This window comes from Trematomus bernacchii, unplaced genomic scaffold (genome assembly GCF_902827165.1).
Source record: "Trematomus bernacchii unplaced genomic scaffold, fTreBer1.1, whole genome shotgun sequence".
Lineage (NCBI taxonomy): Eukaryota > Metazoa > Chordata > Actinopteri > Perciformes > Nototheniidae > Trematomus > Trematomus bernacchii.
Genome location: NW_022987735.1, coordinates 961816 through 989620, shown reverse-complemented (window position 1 = coordinate 989620; position 27805 = coordinate 961816). Strand labels below are relative to the sequence as shown.

At 38.3% G+C, this 27805-nt stretch overlaps 2 protein-coding genes across 3 annotated transcripts; one reads left to right on the top strand and one right to left on the bottom strand.

The window, feature by feature from the left end:
- Nucleotides 1-229: 229 nt before the first annotated feature.
- On the bottom strand, nt 230-5462 carry asb13b (ankyrin repeat and SOCS box containing 13b). Its single transcript, XM_034145943.1, has 6 exons — nt 5117-5462; nt 3969-4168; nt 3729-3879; nt 2585-2719; nt 1892-2083; nt 230-1798 (listed from the first exon to the last, which is right to left on the bottom strand). The coding sequence occupies exons 1-6, from the start codon at nt 5157-5159 to the stop codon at nt 1650-1652; spliced, it is 870 nt and encodes a 289-aa protein (XP_034001834.1). The 5' UTR covers nt 5160-5462; the 3' UTR covers nt 230-1649.
- A 4378-nt stretch (nt 5463-9840) lies between these two features.
- On the top strand, nt 9841-27805 carry tasor2 (transcription activation suppressor family member 2). 2 transcript variants are annotated; one of them, XM_034145924.1, is made up of 22 exons: nt 9841-10680; nt 10950-11098; nt 11342-11437; nt 11532-11604; nt 13408-13499; nt 13803-13940; nt 14097-14230; nt 14351-14367; nt 14750-14849; nt 14972-15066; nt 15159-15265; nt 15659-15731; nt 15844-15915; nt 16010-18145; nt 18540-19290; nt 19482-19935; nt 21052-24522; nt 25795-25917; nt 25998-26151; nt 26254-26359; nt 26600-26781; nt 27028-27805. In XM_034145924.1, exons 1-22 carry the CDS (start codon nt 10647-10649, stop codon nt 27123-27125), a joined length of 8655 nt encoding a protein of 2884 aa, XP_034001815.1. In that variant the 5' UTR covers nt 9841-10646; the 3' UTR covers nt 27126-27805. The 2 variants fall into 2 exon arrangements, with proteins under 2 accessions (XP_034001815.1, XP_034001816.1); XM_034145925.1 differs by having other exon boundaries at nt 9843-10680; nt 18978-19290.

Sequence of the window (27805 nt, the reverse complement as noted above, 5' to 3'; positions counted from 1 at the left end):
GTAGTGAGCATACAACATATTTGTGTATAAATGTGTTTTGATATCGTCTTTGTTTGTTTTTTTCATGTAGGTTGGTTTGGAAATTAAGAATAATTTACCTCACAACAATAATCACAAAATGACAACCCAATTCGTTTTGACAAACAGCCCTTTTGAATAAATATTTCCCCACAAAAATATCTATCAATGTTGATGTTTCTTGTTCAGTTACAAAAGAAAACACAACACTGGAGAATTATTTTTAAAATACTGAAGTGGTCTGTTAACACATTTAATCGAGGTATGTATTATTTACACATTTACATTAAAAATAAATACTTTCATGTTATATACAAATAAATACAGTGATATAACCCTAGTTATAAAACTACTTAATGTTCCCTCTGTGTTTAGTTAAATATTACAGGATCTATAATAAAGTCACACTTACTTGATCATATTGAGCAAGCCAAGTTCACGTTTATATATTTTATATTATATAATCTCCAAAAAGCTATTGATTAGATAAAGCTTCTGGGATTCATTGTTTGGGCCGTACATGCCTGTATGGGAGTGGCTAATCAGGAATGTGCTCAGGGTAAAGGTGGGTTAAGCTCTGCTGGAGGTAATGTAAGGCCATCAGAATCGTTTGAGTAATAAAGATAACAGTTGTTGCCGTAACAAGTGCAAAGGGCTAAGTGGAGAATCTGTGGGTCTGTCAAAAATCATATACTAAAATACTATTCATGCTGATATGATGCAATCATTTGTATATTTATGTTCCAACTGCATCGTTTGTGTATTTTGTTTAAGTGAGAAACACCAGGATGTTTTCTATAATAACAAGAATTTCTGAGTAAGAGAAGTTAGGTTACTTAACTGTTAAGTATAAGAGTATGTTAAGCCTTAACATACTCAACTGACGCACAGTGCATGGCGGCTCCTCGGACGGTACAATGGTGTGGTGCACTGCACAAAAATTAACGGTTACAATAACTAATTATGAATACAGCTGAGTGAAAGCATGGGAACACATAGGTTATCAAATAAGACATATTACTTGAGTTAACTTGAGTGTGAACAGTCTTTTGGTCATGGCCTTATTAATTGTTAATTTAGTAGGCAGTATCGAGTACATACAGATTGACTTTGTGGTATGCAGTAAGTTTGTATATTGTTTCGAACACAGCCCAGGCCTCATCTCTCTTAACCCTTAAAAGCATTTGTTTTTCCTGCAAACAAGATAATGACAAACAGCAGAGTTGAGTTTGAGTAAAGTAATGGCTAGTGGGGAGCCAGAAGATACAACTAGAGTTGAATGCAAGTAAATATTGGACTTAAAATTAATGTGTTTTTTTTAAACATGACTTATTGCTGTGTGTTTGCTGGGTGTGTAACCAGGCAGTTGTTTGATGACAGGTAAGCCAGAACTTCACGATCAGTTTGTGGTACATAAATCAAAGTTGCCTATTTTGCTTTGGTAAACATTCTGATTATTGATGTTGTGAAATCTCTCTGCACCAAGCTATTTTGGCAGTGTTAAGACATTTCATCTGTGCTGCCTTCTGCCAACTTCAACATCCTGTCAGACTTTCTGAGTTCTGCAGAGTCAGCAGACATATTTGGTCTGGATTTTCCTGGAAGCTGAATCTTGGGTGTCTCATTGCTGTCTAGATCTCAATAACTGGAGGTGGCATGTAAGAAAGAAAACGTATGATGCGATCAGGCAGATCCAGCTTGGAAACAACTTCACATGCTCTTATGCCGAGAGCCCCTCTCACAGCCACTCTGCTGATCTGCTGTAGACTGAGAGGGGTATCTATGGAAGAGAAAGCCAAAGAGGTGACATTTTATCTGTGCTCTTAGATCATTTATATTTTTAGCAGTGACAGGAGGCACACTTCAAACTTACTCTCATAGAACTCAAGGGAGAGATACGAGGGAGATCCCAGACTGGTGTAGTGTATGGGCTTTTTTTTCAGATTATCCCTCGCGTACACGTTCCCCCCAAACTCCACAAGTAGATCGATCAAGTCGATGCTCTTAGTTTTGGCTGCGTGATGAAGAGTTGTCTCATGTAAAGTTGCAGCATTCACATTTGCCCCTTTGGGAAAGAAAGACACGCAAAACTGTATGAGAAAGAAAACACTTTTCTTGTCTATACAAACTTTGTATTTACATAATGTATACTGCCATGACGTCCAGTTAGAATATAATAGCCGTAAGCATAACAAACCAATACAAGACACACTATAGGCGAGGTGCACACAGTTTTGTGGTTGCTTATCAACAGACAAGGACATTTTAGAAAAATGTGTAAATCTCAATTAACTTGAGTAAATAAGGTGTTTTACAAAATAAATCCTTATATAAACTGTATCTTACAGAGATATTAATATAGTAACATGATTTATTTATGATAACAAACTTCAGCAATATCGGGATGTAATTGGAAAATTATTCTTAAAGTTGCCTTGAAATACATAATATATTACAAAAGCACAGATAGCAACAATCATTAAAATGGCAAATTGTCTTCATCCAGGTTTTGACTCAGAAATACTGTGACACTGACCCAGCTCTGGTGTGCAGAAGACAGACTCACCTGCAATGAGGAGAACTTTGGCGCAGTCGCAATGTTGCGTTCCACAGGCGACATGAAGCGGTGTCCCATAGTGGCAGTCGTGCGCCTCGATGTCAGCTCGTTGATCAATCATGAGCTGGACACACTCAGAATTACCTATTGTGACAGACAGGAAAAATTATGTCTCAGAATCCCAGAAGGAAGGACATAAGTACATTTGAGAAGTTGATAAAGATACATTGCTCCACACCAAGTATTTTAAGTATATAACAATCAGTTCCCATAGGCTTTAAAGGTGTATGTTCCTTTTGTTTAGTTTCATCCTACACAGGGAACTGAAGCTGTTGCTCAGCATGAATTGATTTTGGCTGGACTCTTCTTCTTGCTGTTTTTAAATCAATACAGCAATCAACTAAATGTGTTCCAGTGCCTAAGAAAGTATAGTCAGTACAGTAATAGTTTACTGGTAATTGTGTAATTTGGTTTCTGCTACATTTTCAAAGGTCTTTAATTAATATTCAAGAGCTTTGGTACTGCGTTCTGCTTCTGGCACTATAGAAGAAGAACACAGAGGAACCTAGTGTATGTTAAAGGTAGGGTAGGTAATTCACTTCAGAAACACTTTTTGTTATATTCCATGGAATGCTCTTAACATCCCAATAGCAATGAATACTTTAAATGCTTTGACAATAAATACATTAAAAAAATTCATCTGTGGAAGCCGTGGCGCTGTAAAAAGCACGACCAATCATCTGAGCCGGCCCGGCTAAAATAACTGGATGGCCTACCTGCCTGTCAGCCTTCCATCTCGTGCACAAACTTATCTCGTGCCCTCATTGGTCATGTGCGTGTTCGTGTGTGTTGGAGGAGGGGCTCTGTAAAGGAAGTCTGAAGGAAGGGGCAGATTTTTTCCGGTTGTGTACTTTCAAATTCTAGCGCACTCGAGCTGGTTTCTCCATTCTTACCTACCCTACCTTTAAAGCCTGCCTATATAATTAAATCATTCACTATTAGTTATTTCACTTTCACCGGCATTTCAACAATGTGGAATCAGGTATGGCAATGCAAGACTGAGGAAACAAAGACATATTAATGGGTAGATAGATACTTGGCTCAACCTGCAGTACATACATTCCTATGTGATGTTGTGTATAACAACACGCACCTCCCATGCAAGCTTCATGAAGCGGTGTGAAGGTAAACATTGGAGGATTAACTGTTGCTCCGTACTCCAACAGCAGCTTGACACATTCAAGGCTGCCGGCTGCACAGGCATCACACAGCGGGGTGCTGCCGTCGATGTTCCGAGCATCTACCTGTAACACAAAGAGCCGTAATGTAGTCAAAGCGAAAGTCAATAATGCTCTGATGAAAGGAGATATCAGCCTCACATATACCATCTCACCTGTGCACCAGCATCCAGCAGCAGTTTAACACATTTGGTGTGTCCCCGTATACATGCCTCATGCAGGGGGGTAATGGAGCTTACTGCCACAATGTTAACGGCTGCCCCCCCCTGGATCAGCTGCTGCAGCTGGAGCGCCCTGCCCTGCGAAGCAGCCTCATGCACGGCTGACCGGTCCGTCCAGAAGCCAAGACCTTGAGCTGCAAATAATGTGAAACCAAAAAAGACTGAACCGTCACACTCAAGTTTTTTTTAAGTATCTGCATGTTGACTCATGATGATTAATAACCGCTTCATTTTTTACTTCCTTCCAACAACTATAACACAAGTTAAACCTTACTTATTGAGTGAAGAGGCCCTGTCGCATATAGTTTTATGCAGTATGCATGCATTATGATATTTCCCCCCTATTTTTAAAATGACCTTATGTTTTTAAGCTTAAAAAGCATACGTTATATGCTGACCACAAGATCATTTAGGTATTAACTGATTAACTGACAGATTTTTTGGTCAATTATCGAATTTGAATGCCTTTGTTCATGGTAAAAAAACATATTATTCTAATTATTTTGTTTATTTACTTATGTATTCATCATAGAACATACAAATACATCGAAAACGACATGAAATATAGGTTATTTATCCTGTAATAAAAGTACTTTACCTTAAAGTTTGGAAGCTTTGCCTGTTTATGACAATTGACGGCAATTTGCACATAAGGAGGCATAATACAATCAGTCATGTAACCTACATCATGATAAACAAAAGTATTAGTTATAGAAAAAGTAGGCTATATTTGTTTGTATTACATTGTAAACTGTGTGTTATTGGGCCAAATGACCTGCACATTCAAACAGTGCACATGTTGTGTTAAATCTTTAAGTATGTCACATTTGCTGCTACAGAGCAAAGCTAGGTGCATGTAGTGCCTGCTGGCCTCACTAACGAGCTTACAGCCTGCTGTCATTATCTTGAACATCCACTTAGAAAATATGCTAGCTAACGTTGACCTAGCTATAACTCTGACCGACACTTAAAAGAGATTAATTAAATGAAATCTGAAGAAAGCTTGACATAGCAGCAACCAGCTTTATCAGGTCAACCTGTTGTCCTGAGTTACTGCTGGTCACCACCGGTTAGCTACTTACCGATTTCTCCATACAAGGACGGTCTGGTCCGAGTCATCTCCATTTCATGATACCGTTTTCTCCTCCGTTAACTGCGTTTATTTAATCAAACCTGTTATCCATCTTAGAAGTAAATGAATAAAGACTGTGCATTACTTCAAAACGCTATGGGGCATCATGCTGCGCATTGAGTGATGGCAGCGGAGGACCAGTCAACATAAACAAAGGCTTGGAATTCTGGGATATGTAGGCGAGGAACCTACCAATCACAGTAGTCACATGTACATTTGTTTCCTACATTCTAGCAGGGGTGGGATGTAACAAAGTACATTAACTCCAGTACTGCACTTAAAGGTGGGGTAGGTAATTTTGGAGAAACCAGCTCGAGTGCGCTAAAATTTGAAAATACACAGCCGGGAAAAATCTGCCACTTCCTTACAGAGCCCCTCCTCCAACACACACGAACGCGCACATGACCAATGAGGGCACGAGATAAGTCTGTGCACAGATGGAAAGCTGACAGGCAGGTAGGCCATCCAGTTATTTTAGCCGGGCCGGCTAAAATGATTGGTCGTGCTTTTTACAGTACTACGGCTTCCACAGATGACATTTTTTTATGGATTCTTTGTCAAAGCACTTAAGATATTCATTGCTATAGAGTGGCGAAGTCCCTCCCACTTACTTCCGGGGTATGGGACCTTATTCCGGAAAAGTTATGCATTGAAGTCAATGGGGAGAGAAAACTTATCTTTCGATCCCGTTTGAATTGTGCCATGAATTACACATATGATGTTTGTCAATCTTAAAAAATCATTTCCATGTCAAAAAAGTCACAGTTTGTCGTAAAACTGTTGAAATATAAGACTATGAAAAATACGTAACTAGAAAGACTACAAATCCCAGAGTCGCGTAAGTGATGTCACAATTGTTTACCTCCACCATTCAGATACCTAAGATCAGCGCAATATAGATATAATCTATCTATATGGCGCTGGCTAAGATAAGATAACTTTAACAAGATGCCTGTGTGCTTAGTACCAGGTTGTTATTATACCAGCAATGGGTCTTGCTCGTTCTTTTGCTTCCCGTCTGATGAAACGACCAGGAGTGGCTTGATCAAGTTAGCTACCTAGCTAGTAGCTAGCACGTTAGTTAGCATTACAGCCTTGTCATTTTTATTAGCCTTAACATGAAGTAACATTAAGTAACCCAAAATGTTAAACAGTAAGAGTAGTAGTCATATTTCGTGAACCCTTTGAATAGTACTGTCACCGGTGTGATCATTCTATAATACACCATTTAATTCCGGGGGAGAAATGCTAACGCTAACGTTAGCATCGGCGATCTTTTCTACTTCATGCTATCTGCACAAATGGTTGACATTAAACATTAAAACGACCAGGCAGTTCAGAGAGAATCAAAGGAAGGCAGGCTTTGCATGACATTCTTCAGGACGTGTTTCATTGTGGTGATAGTCAATCGTTTGTTGACAAGACAGTAGTGACGGCCATCTTGGTGACGTGTGTGGTTGACCAGAGATGTAGTTCATTGAGCCTTTCACACAAACAAATGTGTTACTTCACAGTTTTACGACACATTTTAATTTTTTTGACTTGCAAAATTATCTTTTAAATTGACAAACATCATATGTGTAATTCGTGGCACAATTCAAACGGGATCGAAAGATAATCTTTCTCTCTCCATTGACTTCAATGCATAACTTTTCCGAAATAAGGTCCCATGGGGCTCAACCGGAAGGGGAGGGACTTCGCCACTCTATAGAGTGGCGAAGTCCCTCCCACTTACTTCCGGGGTATGGGACCTTATTTCGGAAAAATTATGCATTGAAGTCAATGGGGAGAGAAAACTTATCTTTCGATCCCGTTTGAATTGTGCCATGAATTACACATATGATGTTTGTCAATCTTAAAAAATCATTTCCATGTCAAAAAAGTCACAGTTTGTCGTAAAACTGTTGAAATATAAGACTATGAAAAATACGCAACTAGAAAGACTACAAATCCCAGAGTCGCGTAAGTGATGTCACAATTGAGACACTACGATATACGTATAATACAGTATATATACGATCAGCGCCATATAGATAGAATCTATCTATATGGCGCTGGCTAAGATGAGATAACTTTCACAAGATGCCTGTGTGCTTAGTACCAGGTTGTTATTATACCAGCAATGGGTCTTGCTCGTTCTTTCGCTTCCCGTCTGATGAAAGAGGAGTGTGTGGATCAAGCTAGCTAGTAGCTAGCACGTTAGTTAGCATTACAGCCTTGTCATTTGTATTAGCCTTAACATGAAGTAACCCAAAATGTTAAACAGTAAGAGTAGTAGTCATATTTCATACTTCATGTTAAGGCTAATAAAAATGACAAGGCTGTAATGCTAACTAACGTGCTAGCTACTAGCTAGGTAGCTAACTTGATCAAGCCACTCCTGGTCCTTTCATCAGACGGGAAGCAAAAGAACGAGCAAGACCCATTGCTGGTATAATAACAACCTGGTACTAAGCACACAGGCATCTTGTTAAAGTTATCTTATCTTAGCCAGCGCCATATAGATAGATTATATCTATATTGCGCTGATCTTAGGTATCTGAATGGTGGAGGAAAACAATTGTGACATCACTTACGCGACTCTGGGATTTGTAGTCTTTCTAGTTACGTATTTTTCATAGTCTTATATTTCAACAGTTTTACGACAAACTGTGACTTTTTTGACATGGAAATTATTTTTTAAGATTGACAAACATCATATGTGTAATTCATGGCACAATTCAAACGGGATCGAAAGATACGTTTTCTCTCCCCATTGACTTCAATACATAATTTTTCCGAAATAAGGTCTCATTACCCGGAAGTAAGTGGGCGTGACTTCGCCACTCTATTGGGATGTTAAGAGCATTCCATGTAATATAACAAAAAGTGTATCTCGAGCCGGTTTCTCAAACTGACCTACCCCACCTTTAAAAGTGGGGTAGGTAATTCACTTCAGAAACACTTTTTGTTATATTCCATGGAATGCTCTTAACATCCCGATAGCAATGAATACATTAAATGCTTTGACAATAAATACATTAAAAAAAATCTGTGGAAGCCGTGGCGCTGTAAAAAGCACGACCAATTATTTTAGCCGGCCCGGCTAAAGGAAGGGGCAGATTTTTTTCGGCTGCGTAGTTTCAAATTCTAGCGCACTCGAGCTGGTTTCTCCATGCTTACCTACAAGTACAATTTTGATGTACTTGTACTTTGCTTGAGTATTTCCATGTAATGCTTCTTGATTCCACTACATTTAAAAGGGAAATAATGTAATTGTAATCCTTTCAACAAACATTAAACTAGTGGATTAACTCTTTAAATCACGAAAGAGTCAAATTATTTAAATATTTTACAAAAAAGTCAATCAGAACTTTGTTGGTCAACTACAGTAATATGCCACTGCAACAATATTATCTAGAAATGTCACATAATATAAATAAATATAGACACATAAAGGCAATTTTTCTGCACAATGATTACTTTTAATTTGTATATTTTCAGTACATTTTACTAATAATACTTTTGTACTTTTACTTAAGGATTTTGACAACAATTTATTGGTACTTTTACTCAAGTGAAGCATCTGAATACTTCTTCCACCACTGCATTCCAGTTATATATTTGACTAAAATAGACAAAAACTAAAAACAAAATAATATATGAAACAAATGTATTTAATCGCTTGTTAACCTGTGCATGATCTCGATCGCTAATGTTAGCAAGCACAATCAGTAGGCCTACTAGCTAACATGGTCACATTTCCCCCTTTAAAAGAAAGCTTTTTAATAAAGCTAAATCAAAATGATACATCCCTATATTGATGACGTTTCCAAGTGCAAAGGTAGGAATCTTTTTTGTGTGCGTGGTTGGACCATACAGTCAATGGGTTAAACTAGCTAACATCGCTAACTCCAGCTAGTGTTACACTAATGCTAATCCTTGATGTGTTGGACTTGGATTTGCTTTTGTTTTACCAAATGCAGCAACTGCATTAATTTTATGTCAAGGAGGTGTAATTATTTACATTTTAAATGTGAATGTGATTTAAATGGGCGAAAAATGTCAACAAACATGGACAGTTAGGCTACTCGTCAAAAAACCTCAATCAGTTGTGCGATCATTTTATGCATGTTTTCAAAACTCTACAGTAAATAAATAATACTTTATAAATATTACTATACAACCTAGATTACTCAATTGCCAGTAGCCTATACTGTAGTATTACAGTATAATCTAACCAACTATCTTTCTTAGATGAGGCAATAGAGTCATAATTAAATAATGAAATACATTTAAAATATTTGTTGGTGTCATTATTTAGAAGGTAGCCTGTAATAAGAGGTCATAGAGCTGGTGAATGAGATACATCATTTTGCATTACCTAGAAGGGCTTGCTGTACGTAAAAATCACCAGAGATGGTCTCAATATGGTGGAAAATAGAAAATAAATACTCTGGGATCGGAAAAGTGATCAAAAATGTCAAAACATTTTTTAATGGATGTCAATGGGGGAATATTTTTCTTCCGGTCCTGAGTGTCTGTATTTTGGCTACAAAGTTGATCAATCGATCAATCAACGTTTATTTATATAGCCCTATAGCCTATCCCACATTTTACATTTTACAAAAGCTCCAAACTTGGACTGAGATAAACATTTTCCAATATTTTTTTTACCAAACTATTATTCTTGAAAATAATAAGAATATTAACTGATTGCATCCCTAGTTTATTTTCATAAATACTTCACATTGAATTATATAACTAGCAAAGATAAAACTGGGAACTAAGGCTTGGTGCTGCTTTCAATGTGAGTGTGTGCTAAACTGTGTAAAAGTGAAATATGTGTTAGCAATGACGCCCAACTTCCGCTGCAGTCTGTAGTTACACTCAACTATGTTCATTGAGCCTCCATGTATTGTAGAAACCACACTATAACCTCCAAACACGGCCAGGTTTATCGTGTTCAGGGTCGAAACGTAGTCCTTTTTCATTGTTAGTACGTTTTACAGTTAGCAATCATTAATGTTTCTCGCGACAAATAGGAACACATATGGGAGGGGTAGGGAGCCGCAAGCGCAGACTGGCTCTAACAACCAGCGCCTCAGTTTGGTCTAGTACAGTTTCAAGATGGATGCTTTCGCCCTCGATAGGTTTCTGTTTCTTTTTCGTGACGAACTCGTTCGGTTCGATCCCCCAGCGTGAATAACTGAAGACCTTTCTAAATAACGCGGATTTACTGATCTACGGAACTGTTAAAAAGTGGATTTGAGAGGATATCTTTGTGTCTACGTGTTCGGACTGTCGCTTATTTTGTAACTTCCTGGTTGTGTCGCATAAAATGTCTATCGGATCTGTGGCGACAGCTCAAGTTACTTCGAAATCTTTACTGCTCACAGGATACACGGGACTTTATATTTCTGTTGATAGGTTTAAAACGAGAGACAATTGTCGTGAACGAAGAGAAAAGGGAGAAAGACAGATTTCATAAGTGCTCAGCAATGGAAAGTGGGAATGGTGGTGCCTCGAGTAAAGGTGACGATCTTCTTCAGTTTTTTCCCCTCGTGTGACTTTCACTTTTAGGATTAACAACATATTTAGATTGGATATTTATTTCCTGATAGACATACACTAATTGTGGATGATTATACCAAAAAAAAGGACGTAGAAAAAGGTCTCATGTCTCACAGTACAAACAGTCATCGAAAACTTTTTTTGTTGTTTTAGAAAAAATAACATTTGGTTTGATTTTTGCATTGTCGCTTGGATTTGATACTCATGGTTGTTTTTCTTCTCACTTCTAGGCCTTTTATTACCTGTCTCAGAAAGTTCTCTCGTCTTTCAAAACAATATTCTGATTCCAATTAAAAGTGCGTACTTGTATGAGGAGTCAAAGCAGTCTTTTAGGTACAAGTCCGCTGCCTTGGTAAAAAATCCACCACTGGAAGAAAAGGTCAGTCAAAATCTTATTTTTCATGTCTCAGCTATAAATGTCATTACATAGTAAACCACACGTAATTCTTAATCTTACATCCGTTTACATTTAGTAAAAGCTGCACAGCTTGTATACTATATCCTTCTATGTAAGAAATATAAGGTCAAAGAATAAAATGAATGCTACCTTTAATAATTACAGGAACCTCAAACATGAAATCTTAATGATTTTGACAACATATTTTGTATTCTCTCACAACAGTATTCTGCCTTCCGAGCAAAGAGAAGAGAAGTAGGATATTCAGAGGAGGAGCTGAAAGAATCCTATGGGTTTTTGCTGTTCGACGATGTCAACAAGGTAATACACTTGAAATGTTTGCACGCCTGAGAAAAACATGCTCCAACAAATCTTCTAGATCTTTCCCGTAACTGATATTTGTATTTATTTAAAGGCTAATGATCTTGGAGAAACTGGCGTGCTCACAGGAAACAGCACATGCACAACTCTGGGAGATCCTTCCAAAGGTAAAATATAATGATTTTTTTATGAGATTTTCCCCTCTCTCATACTGCCACTGTTAACCAGCAGTGAGATCACAGTGACATTTCAGTATGGTCAGCCCAACCAGAACAAACAAACAAACAAGAGGTTGTATTACTAATCAGAAAAGACAGAGTTGAGATTTGTACACAACAATTTCTGTAACATATAACATAGATATACTTACTGGTTATTTGGTAAACATGTAAAGAATTACATAAATCCTTTCTTATTTAGTTAAAGTATATATCCCAAGGTTTTATCTTTCCAGCTTTGCCCATTACATTGCATGTGGCCTATTCAAAGTATTTGTAGTGCAGATCATGCTCCAAGAAAACATATGTGTCGATTGCCTGGTGCTCCCTTGCCTTTTGAAAGTGAAAGCAAGTTAGAACTGTACAAATGTATACAAATGAAAGTGGAAGCATTTCTTTAGTCAAACAGAAACTGTAAGTTAGTGCACAGCTGTACAGGATATGAATAGTTTCTTAAGCAGTTAGACAATGAATTCAGCATTTTAATTTCCTTTTATTCCTGCAATATGGAAATGTTTCCTCTCAGAGATATTGTCTGGTCTGTTAACCTTCCACCCTCTCTTTTCTGTGATAAGTGTGGAAGACAACATGTTTAGATATTGGTCAAAGTCCCAGTTCTTCTGTAAACGTTGCAATGAAACCACACTGTATTGGCACATAAAATCAAGAGCTCCACTGTCTCACATGCCCTTGCATGTAGCAGTGTTGCAAGGGGTCATAATCTGTGTTATACTTCACACCCGTGCGTGTTTCAATCTGTGTAGTTAAGGTTTTCTCACATCAAAACAGACACAAGCATTCCTTAATGGCAGAAAGAGACATTTGGAAAGCTCATGAAGTTAGTCTTTTTCTAATATGTCATAACTTATCTCACTTTTTCTGCACATTGCTGGTGGAGGAGTATAAACCTACCAGACCGGTTATTGGCTCTTTGTTTGGCCCCCTTTGTTCAGAATTTCAAACTGAGAAAAGTTCACTAACTGTCCCTTATTGTCAAGTGTCTTAAGTCTTATAATGTCAGTCCATTGAAATCATTGAATTATATATTTTAATAACATTTTAATACCTTACGTACCTTATTAAAGATAATGCATTATTTTTGCCAGACATGAACACTCCTATAAAAGTGGCTTTTTGTGAGGAAGCATCAACACCTGCCCCTATACTTCAACCAGCTAATGTCGGACTTATGTCCATAAGATTGAACTAAATCCTTACTCAAATACATTAGAAGTAGTGAAAGTAACTAGTAGAATACAGACATTAGAGGTTATTCCTGCTGAGGGAGGAGGAAACTTTACTTGTGGTATCAATGAAGTTTATTGAATTGCTTTGGGAGACTCAGAAATAAATTAAATGATTAGGAAAACAACCCAGATCTAAAAAAAAGGTCTTCAGTATCTAAAATGAACACACCTCCTTGACTTTGATTTTAGACATAAAAAACGGTTTTAGTAAATGTAGAGTAATTCATGTGTTATGGTCTAGAAAGAACATTCTGTACAATACAACATTGTTCAGCTGCAGTGGGTGAGGTTGTTCAGATAGTTGTCAATCCTGTTGTGTGACCTTGAACCCACAAGCTTCAAGGTGTGGCCTCGCTGCTGTAGGAGTGTCAGTTGTTGGGATCAGTCACTTTGAAGTTAATTATTGTAGTTGCTTATGATGTCCTCAAATCTTGATAAGAAACCCTTCCTTCACTTATTTTTAACTGCACACATATTAAGTTAATCTCTCTGTGTTTTTACTCAGGTGTTTACATATCAATGTACTCTGACTGTTTGGATCTGAATCGCTGGTATCATGGGAAATCTGGATACATTGTCATCATCAGGCTGACAAAGGTATTCAAATAATTGTCTCAAATAGGCCCTATTATTATTTTTAGGGTCTTCCCTTTCCAGTAGTGTATATATATGTTTTTGTGCATGTAAAAGGTCTGCAAAGGCTAAAACCCCGAAGTTCACGACAGAGGGAGTTTCTCTCCCAAACCCCCCCCCCGCCCTCTCCCCCTGTAACATAATGACATTGCTGTGTAACACTTGTGCTTCTATTGGCTGGCACTCCAACACATTGTACTTGATAGGCTTTTTTCATTCAAAGAAAACATGTAATGAACAACATCACTGTGCTTTCTTTTACCACAGGGTAGAGTCAAAAACGTTTCAGAGAACTACACGCAGAATCTCACTGCACCCACTGCAGGGTTCGACTGTCATGTGTCGGAGCAGTTGCCTTCAGTATCTGCTAAAACAAGCTCCTTTCTCGCCTTTGAGAGAACCCAGGTAAGAATGTGACTGGTGATGAAAATCATCAGTGAGGATAATATGTGTATTTCTTATTTTTCTGTGTAGATGAACCCTTGTGATCTCTCTATCTTTGTGAACCTATTGGGGAGTAGACAACAGGCATTTCAAGTCTGTCTATTTTTGTCTTTGCAGTATTACATGTATGAGCTGCTAAATGATGAAAGCAATGATACAGCCCAATCTCCCAGTGCTGCCTGTCCTTTTGCAATTGTATCATTCTCATATACGGATACCAAAGCAACACCTGCAGCATCCCCAGAGAAAAGGTACTGTATTGTTACAACAAAGCATGACTCAACCCTGAGTAATAAACTATACCAATTCTTACAAATTAAGAATATTTAAGTCAAATCACTTAATTGTTTGCCTGATTTATCTTTCTTTAGAGTGGAGAGAAAACTTGGTAAGTAATATATTTTAAATATAACATTTGCGATTGGATTAATTAATTAGATGATAGAATTCTGTAAACTGCTTAGAAACCCCCCCATTGTAAATGAAGGGATTTGTTTATGCCCCCAAATCAACTAAGCCAACATTTTCCCCAACTTTGGCTCCTGACAAGATAGCAGGACATGTTTCTTACCAATTAATCCCTTAGATTTATTTTGGTTTTGATGTTTCCCACTTTACCAGTGTCTTCACTTTAGCCTTTAAAGTGAGCCTACTAAAGCCTATGATGAATGGTAGCTGATTCTGTAAGCGATCGCTTAGATTGAAATTGTAATGTCATGAATATCCTCCCTTTTAAAAAATAGTCCTTTTAATTTTTTTTCTTACTCCAGTTCCTCATTACCTTCCATGGAGTGGTCAGCTTGAACTAGGGGCCCTGTTCTATGATGTTGGGCTAAGGACTACGGCAGGGGCCTTGATTCCTGCAGAACTGTAAGTTAAAATGTGAAACATTTAAAAAAAATACTGACTTGTTTTTAATACTTAAATATCTTTGAAAAGTTTGATTATATAATCTATTTTTTTGTGCTTTTGTTTTATCTTTTCCATTTAAGGCCACCAGTGGTAAAAATTGATCAAGCAATATCCATGTCAGATCTGAGACAGCTGTTGCCAAAAGCCGTCTTTGAAACCTGCTTCGCTGGTGAAGGTGTGCTTTTAGAATATACTAGAAAAAAACCATCTTTTTGCGCAGTTTCTGAACATTTCATTGATGCATTATGTTTTTTGTATGTCTCTCAGTCTTTGTAGGTGGCTTGTACTGCACTCTGTGTGAGTTTGTTCCCTGGGGGGCAGTAGAAACCCAGTCACTTGCTCTGCTTCTGCAGGAGGTCAAAGAAAAAGATCTAGTGAGTTTCTGTTTGTTATCATTCTTTGAGAGATAGTGGGTTTTTGAATAAAAAAATTAAAAATGATTACAATGTCAATTAAAGTTTATCAGTGCCAAAAGTGGTATTTAATTCGGGTTGACTAAAAATCAGAAACCTAAAGTAATAATACTACAGCCAAGCAAACACTTACATTTGTACAATCGTTACCAGTGACTGACTGATCATTTTGTATCATAAAATGTCTTAATAACCTAATCGATCAATAATTAATGGTCTAGTGAATAGTTTTCTTAGCACTGGAAATGTCCTTGAAACAGTTGTTCTCCTTCCTTCAATAACATTTTTGTTGAATTGTACTTGCTACACAACATTCAAAAAGTTTATCTGACAAACTTGCTTATTTATTCACAGGCTCTCACGTTTCAGCTGCATGATGGTGGTTTTCTTATCCTGTTGCACTCTTCTCATTTCCTCACATATGATGGTAAGATATGAAATTGATGACAGTTCTAAGTTTTCAATCCCACACCAAAAGATCTTTGTTCGTAATTCAACTTCACATCAGCCACATACAGTATCTGCGTTTATTTCCCCAGATACTGGGTCCAATGGAACTGATGTCCTGCAAGGCATATTTGTGTTTCCAGTGTCACAAGTTATACGGAGAGGTAATTACAGCATATGTTTAACAGTTTATATTTTCATTTGATATGTTGAAATAGCCATGAATACAAACTATTACTCTTTCTTGAATTTCCACAGATACAAAACTTGTTCAGCGAAAGCCTGCCATCTCAACTGACATCCTTCAGGTTCTACCAGTGCTAAGTTATGCAGAGTGTGAAGTTGAGAAAACCCCAATTGACCCAGGCGAAGAGCTGTGTGAAGTCTTGGCGCAGCATATGCAGAGTTACGCAGCACTAATAAATCCTGGGTTTGCATCAATTCCATCTAGGGAAGTCAGCATCTTTCCAGATCAGTATGATGTACCGGATGCCCACAAGCACCTCTACTTATCCCCGGAGTGGACTAACGGGGCATGGCAGAGCTTCAGGACTTACCTCAGCAAACCTCTCTCTTTTCAACTGCCAGTGTCCAGGGCTTCAGAAATTCTTGCGACTGGACGAGTGGATCGAATGGAAGACCTTGATGATGATGTCTACATCTTTTACTCATCTCCTGAAGAGGCACCAGCTAATTCTGTTAGCATGGAGTCAGAGGATCAGTTGACAGGACAGAGATCTCCTGTAAACGTTAAAACACTTGTTGATACTTGTATTACAAATGCTGCAGCACAAGTTGACTCTACAGATGTCTCTCAAAATGTTCTAGCAAATGATTTGCAAGCTGCAGATGCTTCCCAAGACACTGGCAAATTTGATCTGACTGTGCTGATCAAAGCTGATGAGATGGCGTCAAAAAGTCTTTTGACTCCTTCTAAATCAGATGACCTTCCTGCAGAGCTTATTGTCAGCATCACTTCTGCTGAGGGAACTGTCACTAATGAGGGTTTAAGTATAATCGGTACTGTATCTGCAACAAATCACAATGACTTTCATTTGTCTGGTTTTACAACAGACGAATTACAAACGGCAGGAGTGAACTCTCTGAACGATAAGACGGTTACAACCAAAAACATTTTGGATTGCCCAGAGGTCCCCAATCTCTCAAAAACTCAACGGAAGAAACTACGCAAGGTACATTCCAAAGCTCAGAAAAAAAAAGTATCCAAAGCTTGTGTTGACCCTCCAAGTTTACAAGTACCAGAAGTGGATGACAACTTAAAGAGTCAGACGGAAGGCCAGGCCAAGGAATCTTCAGACCACCCACAGTTGGGTAATCCTTCAAAAATTGATTGGAGGAAAGGTCGGCCAAAGGGCACATTAAAGAAACTGTCAGCAAAAAATGAGAAGGTTATATCTGCTTCTGTTGGATTAACAGTACCAGAGGAGAAAAAGATAGACCCTGGACAGCAGAGCTTGGGAAGCAACCTTTTAATGGAACTTGAAGCTTTACCTTTGAGAAGAAAAACCGAGCGCTGGGACTTAAAGCCAGTCATCAGTGAATGTGGAAGAATCCTGGTTCCTCATGGCTCTGCTGAATTTGCCGATCAGATAAGGTCTTTAAAAGATAAACTTAAATCTGATAAAGATGAACTCATACCTGAAAAAGTGTTGGCTGATGCCTCTGTGAATGCTCATGAGGCAGTCGAATCAGTGGGCGGAACAGAGGCCTCAACATCCAAAGATGGAGGGAGCACCCTTCAAAACGCTGTTGACAATGAGGTCAATCCTGAACACAATATTTTAGGAGCATCAGATGATGGCAATGGTTTATTGGCTCTGAATCAAGAGATTAGTGACCATTCTTCAAAAACTGATGGCAAAGCAACCCCTCTCTCAGAAGTTGTTAAAAGAAAATACTTTCATACCCTTTCTCCAAAAAGGATTGCCACAAAGGGTGCATCTCTGTTGAGTAAATTAAAATCAGTTCTTCTAAGAGGAAAGCGAAAAACGGCTCTTCTATTGCCAGAGGAAACGACTGCAGATACTGCACAAACAAGTGAGCCCTGTCTCAAGAAGGGCAAATTTGACACAAGCATTACAAGTGTCCAGGAAACCATTATGCATGTCGGGGAAGCTTCAAAGAGGCTGTCAGTTGACCCTCTTTTTGCATATGCCCTAGGCCTGACTCCTAAAGAGACACCAGATAATATACAGAAGACACAGGATCAGGAAAACCAACAAAGGAAAGAATCATCAGGGACACAAGTACAAACCATTTTGGACAACCAACCTCAAATCCTACACAAGCCTCCATCAATCTTTCCGAGAAGGGGAAGGATTAAAATGCTCAAAAAGCACCAAGGCATCCCTACAGAGTGTGTTAAAAAGAAATGTAAGTCTTATTTCAAAATTCTAAAAATTGAATGTTTGTTTTTTGTGCATGATGGGTGACATCTCTTCAGTATTATTAATGACATTTAAATTGACTCTTTTCTTGGATCTTTAAGCTTTGCATCTGTCCTTGGCATGCTTTCGATGCCCTTTGCTACTTCTTTCTTTGCTTATGCTTTTCTCTTGTTTGTGCTTCATTTTTGCCTGTTCATCTGCACCCAAATGTGGTGGTGTTGGCCAAATAAACAAATACCTTTTTGTTTTAAATAATGACCTAGTTTACAAGGTGGCAGGTTCCCAATAGATATACATTGGTATATTTCAAATGCTTTCAATGTGCTACTTTTTATTTTCATGCTGTTTTTTCTTTTTTCTCCTCTGTTTTGTCTTCACAGGGTGGTTGCATTTTCAAACCCCAGCTTGTTATGCCAGTGAGAAACTCAAATACAAAGAGAGTACTAGAGATAAATCTGTCAGGAAGACTGTTAAGGAAAAAAAGAACAGTACTTGCTCATCTACAGATGCTTTGAACTTACTTGCTGACTTGGCACTCAGTGTCAGTAATGAAAAGGTTCCACCACAACCAGATCCAGCTCTTGAGAGAAAACCTGAGACAAGTTTGAAGAAGTGTGACCTTACAAAAGATGTTACCAGTGCTGAACAAGAGTCAGTTCTTCATGCTCTGCTTAGACAGCCTGCTGCTAGACCCATGCAACCTCTTGAGTGTCCTTCTCCAAGCCATCCTGTGGGATGCAGTGAATTGGTTGATTTGGTATCTAAAGAACATGCTTACTCATTGCCCCCATCTTCCTCTCTACTGTTGGGTCTGCCAGGTACACCCTTCCAGGTTTCTCCTATAAGTGGTTCTACCAGACTGCTGCAACATCACCAGAAAATGTTTGGCGATGGAATTAATACACTACACCCTACTGCCAAGAAATTAAGGACAGAACAAAACCACAGGACTCCTGAGTACCTGAAAATAAACAAGGCGTGCAGAATCAAATTCAGACACTCTCGTACCTTTGCTAACAAGGATGGATCAATCCAAGTCACAAAGCATTGGAAAGAAAACTATGACTTTGATCTGGACAGCAAGTTTACAAATGACTCAAAGGATAGAACTATCATCCGAGCCTTGCATGGGTATGTACATTGTGTTCAAAATATCCACACAACATTTTTTAATGAATCTCTTCACATAGTTGAATTGCTATACTTGTATCTTGCTAACAAATGTGGGCTATATACTTTAAAGTTGACTTTTAGTTCAGATTACATGATAATCAGTTATTCAACTGAAAGTGTTAATATTTGTACATTTACATCTTCGATAGCCCATGGGATTTCTCCATTGAAGACACCAGTGAAGAGGTGCGACTGATCGTCCACATGTGGATCGGTCTGTTCTACAGCCGGTCAACAGACAGGTTCTTTAATATTGAACTATGTCCAGAAGAGAGTGGTTCTTTGGAAATGTCCTGTGGAATGGTGTCAGCAACAGCTCAGCCTGAGCTCACGGTCAACTCATTGGTTCCTCTCCCAAGTGTAACAAAGACTGCAGACACATTGATTCCCAATGCTATGGACCTCAGCAAGAAGGATGATTCTGTGTTACGGCAAGGATCTGTGATTTTGGACTTGTCAATGAGAAACTCCAGTGCAGAGATAGTCACTTCAGATTCACAAAACAGAATGAAAATTTTTGTATCCAGTAATCGGAAAGACACCATTGACACCTTGAACCCTCTCAAGTCATCTGCAGGACAACAGAAGACCATCACAACTCAGGTATGGTTCTAATTTTATTGTTTCTGCAATCTATCCTGCATTTTATGTTTTTGTCATGATTTATTGATGTTCTTTAAAATAATGAAACGTTATAAGATCTGATTTGTGTTCTTGTCATGTAACCATAGACATGCAAACATAGAAGTTGGAAGAGACAATCTACAGTTATTTTTACCAGCAGAATGCATCTTAATGAGTCACAAGCTTTCTTAAATTTCCCTCAGACCTTTTGGCCACAACTCCAAATAGTAATAATTGTGGACAGGGCCGTCCCTGGCCAACATGGCTAGTGGAGCCTCGCAGCGGTGAAACAGTGCTGCGCCACACTAATTGCGCCGCATAGGTGCCCCGCATTTTCGGCTCAGTTGAGGCACCCTCCTCAAGATGAGGCCCCCTCCGCAAGGTGAGGCCCAACGCATTCTGCATGATCGGCCTGTAGGGAGGGACGGCCCTGATTGTGGACTTTGGACAGACCTCATGTCTCAAGCCTCCTAGGATGCTGAGAGTATCGGCTCTTACAGAATTAAAATCATTGTCTTGCTTCTACTAGGGAAAAATAATCCATGCTGGTAGCACCGATTGAGGTTTTGTTGCCTTGTAACCAAGACATTTTATTTTCCATTAACCTGTCTTTAAACACTGCCCTTACCGTGTTCCTGTTGAGTGATTACTTACTGTCTGTCTTCTTTACTGGGGACAGTTTAGCAATCATGAATCCAAAGTTTTGTGCTCTCCACAAAAAAATGATGTATCTCCAACAAAGCACAATGACTTTCATCGGTCTGGTTTGTCTGGTCAAAAATGATGGAGAGCTTGGCTTTTGAAGGAAGTCCCAATTCTTTATGGTTCAGATTAGTTTATATATTAGTTTATGGTATCTCCTGTTTGGCCTTCCTATGGGGTGGAGCCATGGACCCATTTGCAATGGGAGACCTTACCAAGAACCATTGTACCTAATAACCCAGCTCCCACGCAAACCCTTCAAATATTGATGCGTACTCCTGGTACAGTAGAAATAGATTATCCCTTTCAACCGTCACTATTGGGGAAAAGAGTATAAATCCATCACAGGTTCCTAAAGATAATGTAATTTCTTATGTTTTCTTATATTTGCAGTGTTACAAAAAGATGGTCCAGTCCACAATGATTGTCAATGAGATGAATGATTTCCGACGCACTCGTGAAAATATGACGACTTCTACACCTTTGCAAAAAGATGGAACCCTGGAGCACAATGTTCTACACATTTTTCAAGGTGATGGAACATACATTCCTGCACAAGAGATGAAACTAATATTCTTTCAGCCAGAAAATGATGACAATGCTCCACGAATTGGCCACTTGTTATTTGGATGCAAAAACGATAAGTCCAAAATGATAGATGGCATCTGCAATTCAGAGACTACAGGGATAAGTTTGATTGAAAAACATGGAAAGGATTTCTACAAATCTGTGAGAGATATAGAGGTGGACCTAAACAATAAAGCATGTGATGTGGTTCCTGAAGTTGAGCATGATGAAATGAAAGCCATACAAAGAAAGAAAGAAACGCCATGCCAAGAAAGCAATGAAGAACCTTCTCCAAAAGTAATTAATACGAATGATGATTCTACAAAGAAAGAATCGGGTATAGTCTGCAATGGAAGTCTTGTAGAAAATGAGAAGCCGTTATCTAGGAAGGAAGTTGTAGCAGTCTCACCAGGCAAGGATGACATTGTTAAAGAAGATATGGATTGTTCTAAAGTACACAAAGGTAAAGTGATCGAAGATGCCTCTGGAAAGGGAATTGGACTTGATCAGAAAGACAGTTGCGTTTCAGCTGTGGTCTCGTTAAAGGATTGCATCGAAGAGTGTAGTCACAAACCACCATTGGTTGAGCAACAACCTGAGGCCAACCACGAAAATGACAGTGCATTGTCAGGTGAAAATGCGATGTCAGAAAATACAGAAAAAGCTCAATTAGAAATTAAGTCTATTTCTAAAGATCTTGCAGTTGAAGACAATTCAGAAATTGATATCAGTTTGGCAGATAAGGCGCATTATCAGATGGCATTATCACCCAGATCTGATGAGAAGAACTCTATTGTGGATGGCTCCAATGCAGATGGGCCTATTCCCCTGACAAAAGACCAATGTAAAAACGGAAGCAATAACAGAGTATTGGCAAACTTGACTCCGAGTAGTCACACTTATGAAGACCAGGATACCAACTCAATTGAGGCAGAGCAAAAGGTTGTTGACCCAACTGAAAAAGAACTATTTCCTCATCAGTCTCAATCCCCTCAGCGTGAAGCTGAAGTGGCACTGATAAAGGAAACGGATGTCAATCAGATCTTCATACCAAATGAGGGATTGGAAAAGATCTACAAGGGAATTGTCATTCCATTTATTGGAATCGACACCTCCCAAGAGGATGCAGAACAACCACACAATTCAAGCTCATTAGGCAATATTAAAGAAGTTGTCAAGGAAGGAGTACCAATGATCTATGTTAGTACCTGCCCTGAAACTGTCCTTCCCACTGGGGTATGCAGTACATCTAAAATAAACAGTAAAAAGGCAGAACTGTATGCTGAAAAAGTTTCTGGAAGTGAATCTGACGACCGGTGCCCTACCCCAACTATGGATGAGACACCATATCAGCACCCAACTGGCTCTGGCCCTAGAAGTAGTAGTGTAACAACTTTTTGTGGCAGTGAAACCTCCAAAAACATGACTCCGAAATGTCATAGCAGAAAATCCCTACAGAATGAGATGCCTAACAGGTCTACAGTTCACAGTGATGCCAAGCCACATAATGATCTTGACCCTGATGTGGAACGAAGAACTCTTAGAGTTTTAAAAAGTATACACAAGTACTTCTCAAAATCAAACTATGTTGACACATCCAGCCAGGTTCAAACAGCTGATAAACACTCTCCGAATAAAACCCCTAACCTCAGAAGCAAGTATATCCCCTCTCGCATAATGCCAAGCCACACATCATCTGACTTTGAGGACAAGAAAATGAGCAATAAAACGTCGACAATGACGTCAGCCTCTACCTCACAAGAACTGCACAAAGACTCAACAGCTCACATCCTTATAGCGCCTTTCAAAAGCAAACTAGAGGAAGTACTTGGAGTAAAGTTGCAGCTACAGGAAACTGAATCATCAGTTCAACGCCTCGAAAAAATGGATAAATTACAAGAAACCTCCATTGGGCCAGATATGTGTCATCCCTCAAGATCTGTTCCCTCCACTGAGAGTTTGCAAGACATTAATCAATATACTGACCAAGATGAACATAACACAACATCCAAGACCAATTTAAGTCAGGAACCACGTTCATACAGTCAGCGTCCTATCATGGCAGTGAAACCATCCAAGAGTGATGAAAGTAAAGGAGATTTCATTTCTAAAGACAAGCAAATTGAAAACACTGTAAGGTCACATTTTTTCGCAATCAACACCATGTTCTTGGAGAAAAAGACAGAAAGCCTCAAGAGAACTTCTGAAGGACTTAATGATAAGCAAGGGGCTAGTGAGCTTCCTCCAAAGAGAAGTTTGTTATCAAGTGTTAGTGACCGTGAGCCCAAATCAGATAAAGAGGAATTTATACTTCTAGATTCCTTCGATCAGCACCAAGGAAGTGACATGACACAATTCAACAGGATTCCTTCACCATCTCTACCTGTGCACTCTTGTGATTCTGAACAAAATTCTTCTGGACTTGTTGATGGAAACCAAGGATTCATGACAAATGTTGTGAAAATTGGGCAAGCAACTAAACAGAGCATTGAGATGTATCAGAAAAACTGCTCAAATGCATCGACTTCAGATGCAGATTACAAACAATGTGGCGTAATAGATGACAGTCTTTCAATGGGACCTAACAGCTCACTCATGTGCACGGTCAATAATTCTAGCCAGGAGAGATCTCCTTCTTTTCTGGAGCAGGTTTCTCAGAGGTGCATTCAAGATGACCCTACTGAGGCGTCAATGGAGAAGGAGTGCCTAATCTTCTCAGAACAAATGAAACTGCTTTTAAAAAGGAAGAACAGGGAACCCATCTGCCAACAGGACACGCATGATAAAGTGAATTTGTCATGTGTCAGTCCCATGACTGTGCACTTTAGCAGTCTAGAGGAGCAGGAGGATTATTTGGATCCATTGGCACATTTGGATGCACCGTCATTTATTGGACATCAAATCAAGGTAGACCTGTCTGAGAGGAAAGATCTTGCAGTCTCTGCTGAAGAAGGAAGTACTTTGCATCCTCAGAAATTATCCCAAGAAACAGATAACCCAATGAAACATCCTGGAATTTCTGGTTTGAAATCTGAGTATGCCAGACTGTACAAGGCAATGATGAATGAAGTCTGCGATGCCAACAAGGTTTCATCTAGACCGAAGCACTTCCGAATGGATAGAGGTTACTCAAAGACTGAACCAAGTAACCATTTTGACTTCTGTGATCAAATGAAGAGAGAGATGGATGAGAGTTTTCGCAGCAATCTGAATTCAGTTGTGAAGAAATCCTGTAAAACAAAATACAGATTCTACATAATAGTGACGTCGGAGGATGACTTCTTTGAAGAAACCAAGGTAAGACTAATTTAAAAAAACTTCAAATTGTGTATTTCTATAAAGCTTCTATTAACTATATTGTTTTGCTAACTAAGGTGGTATGCTACCCAAACATATTTTTTGACAATGTAAAACTCATCCCCTGTTTAGAAAATGACGGTAAAACATATTTTGATATTAGAGGTTTGGTCAGATGAAAATGAAATATCTATACAAAATATAACGGTCTACTATGCTTCTGAGTCCTCGCTACCCCAGGACTATGATCTGTCCTACTGCACTGTGACCAGCCCAATGCCACTCTATTGTACCATCACACATTGTGTGAAAGTAGAATTAACAAACACTAAATAAGGTGGTAGTTTGTGTTTGAATTACTAGTTATACCGGTGAGTCAACATCCTTTAGTGTTTTGGACACATTATTTGACTTTTGGCTCCCAGTACTGAACCTTAACACTAATGGAATGCCTTACTACTATTTTTCCCAGCAATCCTTCTGTTGAATTGAGACCCTTGTGTTTCTTTGTTGTTCGTTTGCTACAATAAAACAAATTGTTGTAAAGCCACTGTTAATAGTAATTTAACACAACAGTGAAAATAATGTTCCAATGTGGCAATTATAAGAATTTATTTCAAAACGACCTAAATGTGAACAATATCATCAAGGTAAGCTACGTTATGATGATCTAACTTAATAACACACCTACGGAGACCAAAATAAAAATGTCTCCATGAATCTTTTTTATAATAAAGAACCACTGACAATACTTTTTTAAAGCAATGTCTTACGCCATTATTGTGTGAATCACTTGAATACATGTGAGTCATATGCATGCAGGCGAGGCTGGAGAAATTTCCATGTAATACCTTTTTACACCATAAACATATTTTCACAGAAATCTGTCATGTCCACTAGTAACTTCAAATTTTAACGTAAGGAAGTATCATATTGTGAAACGTTTTTTACATTATTTTTATCAAGCCTACGGTTTCAGAATTAAAAGATACATTTTGGGTGGAGTAACCTTTAAAAAAATCCCGAGATGGTTTTAAAAGGATTTTTTTAGCATTTCATGTTTTGTTTTATGTAGTGTTTCAATACATTTATTTGACCAGTTAAGGTTGTTTGTCATTTTGTAAATGAAAATAATTTAACAACCTCATATTGTCCTTGAATATCCCCCTGTACACTTATGCTTTCACAAAATATATTAGAGCAAGCAGTGCAAGATTTGCTAATGAAAAATTGATTTAAAAGTTTGATTGATTTCTCCTTGATTTTCAAAAGGTACAATTGGAGTCAGAGGGTCACACTGCTGTACAGCCAACAGAGTTCTTCCTTGGTGAGGATTGTCATTCATCTCTACTCATCATCCTCAGGAATGAAGACATTGCAGAGCACATTTGTGAGGTAATTGTTCAGCTTGAGATAAAGATTATGACAGGACTTTTTCAATAAGTATTCACGCATTAATGAGTCTGATATTTCAGGTCCCGCATTTGCTTGAGCTCAGGAAGTCCCCAGTTGTGCAGTTCGCTGGAATTGACGAACCAGATGATGTTTTGAATCTAACCCATCAGGAGGTCTTCACAAGGGGTGGCTTTATAATGTTCGACAGAGCAGGCCTGGAGCACCTGAACCTTTGTAGGTGCACTTTTCACTGAAAAAACAAATGATTGTTATTTCATATTGTGTCATTTAAGCAGACAATTGTACTCATTATATAAACTTTGTATTAATTTGAAGGCAACATCAAAAAAACGTCAGAAGTTTTGCAAGAGCTAAGCAAAACGGGGAAGTGGAAATGGATGTTGCACTACAGAGACAGCCGTTGGCTAAAAGAAAATGCAAGGTAGGGGTTAACTTTAGAAAAAATGTCTACAAAAAACCTCCCTTTATAGCAATACACAGATGTTCAAACTTATTTGGGATAATTTATACTATGTTTCTGACCTGGCACTAACCATGGTTTTCCATAAATCATCTATATTTAAATTGAGGTATTTTTCACAGATTTTCAGATACCGTAGTGTCATCATTTTATGAAAGAATAATGCTGAATGCAAAGTTTAAAACCTACTCTCATATGCAGGTTGAGTTTGGAGGGAAAGGAGAAGCAGAACTTCCTGAACTGTTGCCAAGAAGCTGGAATAGTGGAGGTCTTGCCTTATCATGAGTGCGACCTCATGTCAAGAGATGGGCCAGACTACCTTGCTTGTTTGGTCCGTTTGCAGGTCCAGAATATATCAGCACGTTACCCTGTGTTTATAACCGGTGAGACGCTAATCTACAAATACATTATCTGTTTCTTTACATTCAATGAGACTCACGATACTGTTGTTTAATTTTGAAGATGTCGTTTGCAAGAACTCTACAATTAACATCCCCAATACCTAGCTTGGAGTAATTGCTTTCAATGCTTGATTTGATTGGACTTTAAAAAGATCCTCAAAAGTCAACCTGTAGAGGTTTTAGTCATTTTTAGTGCAAAAAAATGACATGTTTTTCTTATTCTTACAGACACAACGGCAGACAACGCATTTGGAAAGAAAGGAATATTAACAATGACTTTCGACTCTTTCCTGACGTATTCTCCAAGCTTAACACGTACAGCCTGAACTGGAAAAAGTCAAATGGAGTATTAAGTTTTGCAATTCAAGAACACAACAATAACAAAAACTCACTCGATGGGAGGGAGAACCCGTAATTTACCTTGTTATGGTGATTTCAAACCTACTACATTTTATTATTTATTTTTTGATGAGGCCTTCAGCAGTTAATCTCTTTTGTATGAAGCAATAACTATTGATTTGTTATTTGACATTATTTTTCTATTATTTTTTACAAGTTATCATTCAGTTAATGGATAGAGCTACACACATATTGAAAGACAGGCAGGTGTAGTGTATATACTGTATGCATTTTGTATATTTTGTAAATTGTATTTTTACAGTTCTAAGTTGTGTTGTCTTAAATGTTGACTTAATTGAAGGAGGTGATACTGAACGTTCAGTTTGCTTTGGTTAGTCAGGGTTTTTGTACGAGCATGGCTCAAAGAAGAACCAACAGATACAGCCATGTATAGTATTTGATTTTAGGTACAACTTGACAACAAAGTCAAATAAGGCGGTTAAATATGTTATATATTTAAGTATTCTGACAGTGATTCTTAATTATTTTCTTTTAAATAGTTGAAGGAAAGCAATTTATCGTTTGACTATGCACTTGTGTTAATATTTCATGACTGTAGAGATATTTTACTGAGAATAAAGTGGTTTCAATAACAATGTAAGCTTTG